Source organism: Hibiscus syriacus, unplaced genomic scaffold (genome assembly GCF_006381635.1).
Source record: "Hibiscus syriacus cultivar Baekdansim isolate YM2019G1 unplaced genomic scaffold, ASM638163v2 tig00110597_pilon, whole genome shotgun sequence".
NCBI classification, from domain to species: domain Eukaryota; kingdom Viridiplantae; phylum Streptophyta; class Magnoliopsida; order Malvales; family Malvaceae; genus Hibiscus; species Hibiscus syriacus.
In genome coordinates, this window is record NW_024062795.1 from 7,909,400 (window position 1) to 7,917,650 (window position 8,251).

Here is an 8,251-nt window from a genome sequence, read left to right on the forward strand (position 1 = left end):
ATGAAAGATACAAGTACATACAATTGCCTTGCCCAGCTGAAAGTTATTTCCAGAAAACAAAATTTAAAAACTTTAATAACGAGTGCATCAAAACCCTTAAGCAAGTATTTTTCATATATTGTTATAATTAAATACTTTGAAAACGATAATAAAAGAGAATAATCACAACTATTACCATGAAATGTTTATTGTTACAATAGCGTTTTGCGAATAAAACTTATTAAAAATTATGAATAGACATAATCATTTCTATGATTGTCTGGTATTAATTGTCGATTGTTACACGGCCTAAAGCGACCAATAACCTATCTGTCGGATAAAATATATAATTTGATCCGAATTTAATAAGTTTCAATTAAGATTATTTTTGGAAAAAATGATTTTGAGTGAGGTTGGAGTAGATTCGAGTTTATAGTGAAAAATATTAACTCGATTTGAGATAATATATAATATATTTTTCTTCTACATATTTAGGAATAATTGTTTTAATATTCATCTTTTTATAACTTTCTTTAATTAAGTCTTTATTTTATTGAATAAAAATGATTTTTATACTTGCGTCATGTCGGGTTGGAAACAATTTTTTTTTGAAATTTCTACTCACGTTTCAAATTGAAGGGACTTCCTTAAACTTATATCAGATCAAGTTCAGATGAAAAATGTATAATTCTCGAATCAGATAAGATTGAACTAAAACTCTATCCAATCTGACCCATGGTTGTCTATAATCGTCTTTTATATATATATATATATATATATGAAGAAATTAATCCTATATGGATAATATCACTTGTAATTTATGCATACACATAAATAAAATATGATACGGTTAATTTGAAGGTAACTATGATTCCAAATTTTGACGTAATTTTATATAAATTTTTCGTAATTTACTTTAATTATAATAAAATTTTTCTTTTTTATATGTAGTTTTTCTTATATATAATTTTTCAATTAAAATTGTTTATTCTTTTATTTACAATCATTTTCATTTAATCGCAGCTATCTTAATTATTATAAATACTGATGGTAAATAACTTAAGTGCTAAATTAATACTACTAGTAAATTCAGAAAACGATATATATAATAAATAGTTTTAAAGAAATATTGCTAAATACAATACCTCAAAGAATGTCAAGAATAATATTTTTTATTCATTGCATTTAAATCCAATTTATTAAATTAATAGACCAATTTAAACGAATCCAGAAAAGGCAAAAAATCCTCGTGATTTGTATAATCAACGTGTTAATGACTGGTTGATGTTTGACTCTTGAATTTTCCCTCACCATAATTCTGTGCATATAAACCAGCTTTCTGCAACAACTAGAAGAAAGAAGAAAACCCAGATTCATGCTGCCTTTTATGAGGTGAATTTCTCTTCTTTTTTAAACAATTTCATTTGTTTTTGGATGATACCCAGATTGTGTTGTTGTTTGTTATTTTAGAGAATTGAAAAAGCTAAGGAATATGGGTTATTGCGAGGCGAGTTTGGAGGAGACGGAGTGTGGAGAAGTGAAGGAGAAACCCTACAGAAGCAAGATGAGGTTGAAGTATTTAAGCATGGTGCAAGCTGAGAAGCTGAAGAGCTTAGCTCTCGCGAGGATTCGAGTGACTCGAGTCAAGTTGTGGGTGACTCGAGCCGTAAGCATCTTGCTGCTTTGGGCTATCGCCATGCAGTTGAGATCACTTGGAGAAATAGTTTCTTCATCAAGGAACCCTAAACCTACCTTATCTTCTCCTCTTCCCCCTGAAAGTACGTAAACCTCCTTACTTTTATGTATGTATGCATGCATGCTCTGAATTTTGTCATTTCTGTTGATGTATGTATGCATGCATGCATGTATATAGGATCATTAATATTTAGGAGGATAATTTATTCTTTTAACATGTATGATCTAAATTGTTCATACGATAGGTTTAAAAATGCTTTGCATTAAATTCGAGTTAAAATATTCTGAGATAATGGTTATACGGACCGATTCGAACTTTTCAGGAGTCTATGAGAACAATGGTTACCTGATGGTATCGTCAAATGGAGGATTGAACCAGATGCGATCTGGTGTAAGTAATCAATTTGATTGCTATCTATGTTGTTCCGGTTTCATTAATAATCAACTTGTTGTATACATATATGCAGATTTGTGATATGGTTACAGTTGCCAGATTCTTAAATGTCACCCTCATAGTTCCTGAATTAGATAATACATCGTTCTGGAATGATTACAGGTAAATTCATTCACTTTTTCATTGAATTAAACTATGAATATCTGGTGTTTTTAATGGATCGATTTCATTTCTGATGAAGAAATTCCAATTGTTTTTCCCCCTTTGAAATTGCAGTCAATTTGCAGATATATTTGATGTAGAGTATTTTATTTCTTCACTGAGAGATGAAGTTCGGATATTGAAAGAGCTACCTCCTGCGGAAAAGCAGAAAGTTGCTGAATCAGTGTTCTCAATGCCACCAATCAGCTGGTCTAACATGACATATTACTATCATGTGGTAGGCTTCCGTACACACATAGGGCTTTAAACGAACATAGCGAATGAACTCTTAGTGAACAGTTCATATAACGTTTGTTTACTAAGCTAAATAAATGAGCATGAACAAAATTTTTATGTTCATTTAATAAACGAACGAATACAAATATAAATGCATTCGATTTGTTTATGTCCACTAATAATCTCGTTTATAGCTTATTTATAAGTTCATTTATCAACTCGTTTACCTGGTTCTCTTTTCTACTTTTTTTTTACATTTTAAATATTGATGAAGATAAAGACTAAATTGAATACAGGGTGAACTTTTAAGTTTAATTTGTGAAGCCTAAGGAAATTAAGGACTTGTGGTGTAATTACACCATTTCTCTTTGGCTTGCTAATAAAAAGATAAAAAGAACAAATATGTCAGATGTAAATAATATGTTCGGTGAACGGTTAAATGAATTGAATATGAATAACTTTAAAAATAAACAAACGAACATAAACACTTTCAAAAATAAATAAATGAACATGAATAAAACATTTTTCGTAGAATCGCGGTTTAGTTAATTACACCTCTCTCTCTCTCTCTCTATATATATATATATATTGTTAAATTCGTTTTGTTAAATATGATATAGTTACGCGCAGATTCTTCCCCGGATTCAAACGCACCAAGTGGTGCATTTCCAAAAAACAGATGCAAGGCTGGCTAACAATGGACTCCCCGAAGAGGTGCAAAAGTTACGTTGCCGAGTAAACTACGAGGCACTGAGGTTCGCACCTCCCATACAAGCGTTGGCCGAGAAGATTGTTCGAATCCTAAGAGAAAAAGGTCCTTTCTTAGTTCTTCATCTCAGATACGAAATGGATATGATTGCTTTCTCCGGATGTAACGAAGGCTGCAACGAACAAGAGATCGACGAATTAACGAAAATGAGGTAAAGAAAATAGCTACCGTTCAAGCATCGTGCTAATAACGCGAAGGTATAATATTCTTCGTCGCGTTATTAGGATGTTGCTCTAATAAGATTAAAGTGAATTCAATCATTAATCATTACGATAATGTGAATATCAGATATGCATATCCATGGTGGAAAGAAAAGGTAATAGATTCGGAGAAGAAGAGACTGGCTGGTTTATGCCCTTTGACTCCTGAGGAAACAGCACTAACATTACAGGCATTAGGTATTGACCGCAATATCCAAGTTTATATAGCTGCTGGAGATATATATGGAGGAGAAAGAAGACTGGCAACGCTTAGAGCAGCTTATCCCAATTTGGTTAGTTAATAGCTGAACTTTTCTTGAGACGGAAGTAAACAATTAGTTCAAATCGGGTTTAATCATGTTCGTTTTCGCAACTTGTATGACTAGTTTGGCATCAGGTTGAAACTTACTTGGTGATTTGTAATACAGGTGAAGAAGGAAACATTACTGCCATCTTCAGAGCTTGAACCTTTCAGGAACCATTCAAATCAGATGGCAGCATTGGATTATTATGTGGCAGTGGAAAGCGATATTTTCGTTCCAACAAATGGTGGCAACATGGCCAAAGTGGTCGAAGGCCATAGACGGTAAAATCTACTAGTTCGAGTCTAAATTTGAAGAGTGAATAGTCTAAATTTAATACCACAAGATTGATGGTGTTTTTGTAATCGAATTTCGATCTTATTCAGTTACTTGGGGTTCAAGAAAACAATTCTGTTGGACCGGAAGGCCGTTGTCGATTTAGTGGATCTGTTCAGAGCTGGATCAATAAGCTGGGAAGAATTCTCATTGGAAATGAAAGAAGCTCATGCGGATCTTATGGGAAACCCTGCAAAAAGATCAGTGATTCCCGGTAAGCCCAAGGAAGAAGATTACTTTTATACAAACCCAGAAGAGTGTTTGGCAAGAGTTGATGATGAACCACAAGTTTCTGATGATCAGCAACAAGAAACTGATGCTGAAGCGGAACCATGAATATATCTGTAGTTTAGGGTATAAACCCTAAACCTTTAAGGGTTTAGCAGGGAAATGATTTGCAGGCTTCTCTGGTTAAAAACAACTGAAGATTGACAGAAGCATTTTGAGGGTGAAGCTGATTGAATGTAATTTTAGTTTTCATGCATGTATACATCCATATAGGCAATAATATATACAAAATATGGATTATTCATATGTATAAATTTACATTTACTCCCAATTTCAAACAGGAAATCAATCAATGATCAAAACAGACATTCGTTCACATACCTAATTTGACTATTTTTTATTAAACGTAGCAAAGCAATTACAAACAATATCAAATAATTAACCTTTAATCCGTGTTAAATGAAAAAAATATCATTTATATTATGAAGACAAACATTTCTCGACTATAGGGCACTAGTTTCTCAACTGAAATGCATGGACGGGAGACAATTATTTGTTTTCAAGTGAGCAGAGTCCAGATTTCTATCCGCTTAATTTCTGTTTGAAAATAACGATAAATATAGTGATCGTATTGTTAGATTTGTCTAGAAATTAAGTTGACAAGTTGGAAATTTCATCTTGGTTGGTGATCAACTTATTGGAAATTTCATCTTGGTTGGTGGCCAAACTTTGAACATGTAAATTTCATATTTGGTGGCTAACTTGTACAAATTGAAAAATTCTTTGATAGGTGGCCAAACTTTGAACATATTGTTCTTAAAACTCAACTATAAATAGGCCTAAGTATTTCCATTAGAAATCATCCCAAAAACAAGTTATCTCTTCCTCTTGTATTCTTCATACTCCCACTTTGGGAATTCTAAAGAATTCCATTTGTTGTAATATTGGCGATATAGTGAAGTTATCATCCGGTGTGGTGCCCGAGGAGTAGACGATATTCTCGTCGAACCTCGTAAAATTGGTGTGTTCTCTCCTTTATTGTTTTTATTCGGTTCTTTTCCATTGTGTTTCAATATTCAATAGTTTGACAGGTTTATCCGCTGTGCAACCTTTGGTGGTTTTAATCTTGACATTTTAGGTCAATTTTAAAACTACGTTCGTGTGGGAAATAACTCATTTTCCCCAACAATTGGCATCAGAGATTCGGTTGAGGTTATCCTGGTGGTTCCGTTGTTGAAAAGATACAGTTCGTGATATTGAATATTGTTCGTTAGAATTAAAATGCCAAAATACGGATCAGTTGAGACATCAAGCTCTTCATCTGGACCGGTGAGGAGGGTGATGTCAAATGCAAATTTCTCGGTGGAGTTGTTCGATGGATCCGGTCATTTTGGCATGTGTCAAGGCGATGTGTTAGACGCTTTATTCCAATAAGGTCTAGACATCGCCATTGAGGAAGAAAAACCCTAATATATGGAGGAGAAAGAATGGGGAACAATCAATCATTTGGCGTGCAACACGATTCAATCTTGTCTTTCCAGGGAGCAGAAGTATGGCTACAAGAATGAGACTTCTGCAAGTAAGATGTGGAAATCTTTGGAGGAAAAATTCCTGAAGAAAATCTCTCAGAATCGTCTCCACATGAAGAAAAGATTGTTCAGATTTGATTATCAACCAGACACCAGTATGAATGAACACATCACTGCGTTCAATGAGCTAGTGGAAGACTTATTGGGCATGGATGAAACCTTCAAAGATGAAGATTTGGCTTTGATGTTGTTGTCATCTTTTCCAGATGAATTTGAGCACCTTGAGACAACGTTACTTCATTGTAAGGATAATGTTATCCTTAAAGATGTAACTGCTACTTTGTATAGTTATGAACTCAGGAAGAAAACCAAGAAGGAGAGCAAGTACGAAGCAGCGGAGGCCATTGTGGCAAGAGGTCGCTCGAAAAGTCAAAAGCCAAAGTGGAGAGAGAGATTAAAGTTGAAGTCCAGACTGGGAAAAGATGAATGTGCCTTTTGTCATGAGAAAGGCTATTGGAAGAAAGATTGTCCGAAGCTGAAGAAGAAAGGAAAAGCTGCTCCAGATACATGTGTTGCAGAGAATGATGCACATGACTCTGACATATCATTGGTTGCTTCATCAACAACATTCCATTCCGATGAGTGGATATTAGATTCGGGTTGCACCTATCATATGTCCCCTAATCGGGAGTGGTTCTCCGATTTAGTGGAACTAAATGCAGGAGTTATTTATATGGGCAATGACAATGCCTGTAAAACTGTTGGGATATGTTCAATTCGATTGAAGAATCAAGATGGATCAACCAGAGTTCTGACGGATGTCCGATATGTGCCCAGTTTGAAGAAAAATATCATCTCGTTGGGAGCCTTGGAATACAAAGGCTCAGTAGTCACTATGAGAGATGGAGTTTTAAAAGTCACATATGACACACTTGTGATGATGAAGGGCATCTCGTTGGGGCTTCCGGAGGTGATGATTCGGACACAACCCAGTTGTGGCATATGCGGTTGGGACATGCTTGAGAGAAATCCTTGCAAATTCTGGCAAAGAAAGGATTGTTGAAAGGTGCAAAGGATTGCAAATTGAACTTTTGCGAGCATTGTGTTATGGGAAAGTAGAAGAGAGTGAAGTTTGGCACCACTATACATAATACAAAAGATATTGTAGATTATATTCACTCAGATGTATGGGGTCCTTCAAAGACATCGTCTTTGGGAGGAAACCATTATTTTGTAACTTTTGTAGATGACTTTTCCAAAAGAGTTTGGGTGTATCCGATGAAGTCTAAAGATGAAGTGCTTCAAATTTTCCTGAAATGGAAAAATATGATCGAGAACCAGACTGGTAGAAAAATCAAACGTCTTAGAACGGACAATGGAGGGGAATATAAAAGTGACCCATTCTTTGACGTTTGCCATGAGTATGGTATTGTTCGACACTTCACTGTTAGACATACACCACAAAAGAATGGGGTGGCAGAGCGTATGAATCGAACACTATTGGAGAAAGTTCGATGTATGTTGTCTAATGCTGGGTTAGGCAAGGCATTTTGGGCTGAGGCTGTGACATATGCTGGCCATCTCATCAATCGTCTGCTGTCATCAGCGATAGGAGGAAAAACACCATTGGAGGTATGGTCTGGAAAACCTGCTACTGATTATGATTCCTTACATGTATTTGGATCCACTGTTTATTATCATGTGAAGGAATCCAAGCTTGACTCGAGAGCAAAGAAGGCTCTCTTTATGGGAATCACCCATGGAGTGAAGGGATTCCATCTTTGGTGTTTAGACACCAAGAAGATAATTTGTAGCAAAGATGTTACCTTTGATGAATCTGCCTTAGTAAAGAAGGTAACAAGTGAAGCTGTCCAGACAAGTAGTACTCCGCAGTAAGTGGAGCATACTCCAAAACAGGTGGAGTTTCAGCAGACGATGGTCCTAGAAGTTGATGCAGCTGATTCTTAAACTCCAATAGAAGACTCAGAAGATGAAGAGGTTCAAACCCAAGAACCATTGGAGACACCAGAACCACTTGCAGTTACAAGGCCAATGAGAGAAATTCGTAGACCTGCTCGATTTTTTGATATGGTGGCCTATGCTCTTCCAGTTGTTGATGATGATATCCCTATCACTTACCAAGAAGCAATACAAAGCTTGGAAAATGATAAGTGGAAAAGTGCCATGGATGAAGAAATATAATCTCTTCAAAAGAACAACACTTGGAAACTGGCATAATTACCGAAAGGTAAAAGAGCTATTGGATGCAAGTGGGTATTTGTAAAGAAAGATGGATCTCATAGCAAGAAAGATGTTCGCTACAAGGCACGGTTGGTAGCTAAAGGCTACGCTCAAAAGGATGGAATCGACTACAATGAAGT

At 35.4% G+C, this 8,251-nt stretch overlaps 1 protein-coding gene across 1 annotated transcript; it reads left to right on the plus strand.

Annotated features, from left to right (window-relative positions):
• Positions 1-1,351: 1,351 nt before the first annotated feature.
• Positions 1,352-4,558, plus strand: LOC120134436 (rhamnogalacturonan I rhamnosyltransferase 1-like). The gene is made up of 9 exons (XM_039150870.1): positions 1,352-1,371; positions 1,450-1,757; positions 1,998-2,065; positions 2,142-2,230; positions 2,345-2,507; positions 3,137-3,426; positions 3,564-3,768; positions 3,904-4,061; positions 4,164-4,558. The coding sequence occupies exons 1-9, from the start codon at positions 1,355-1,357 to the stop codon at positions 4,447-4,449; spliced, it is 1,584 nt and encodes a 527-aa protein (XP_039006801.1). The 5' UTR covers positions 1,352-1,354; the 3' UTR covers positions 4,450-4,558.
• The last annotated feature ends 3,693 nt before the right edge of the window (positions 4,559-8,251 follow it).

Excerpts from the sequence above, each read along its gene's own strand:
- LOC120134436 (XM_039150870.1), top strand. Across the intron at positions 1,758-1,997 it reads TTCTCCTCTTCCCCCTGAAA|GAGTCTATGAGAACAATGGT; the intron begins GTACGTAAACCT and ends CGAACTTTTCAG. Across the intron at positions 3,427-3,563 it reads GACGAATTAACGAAAATGAG|ATATGCATATCCATGGTGGA; the intron begins GTAAAGAAAATA and ends TGTGAATATCAG.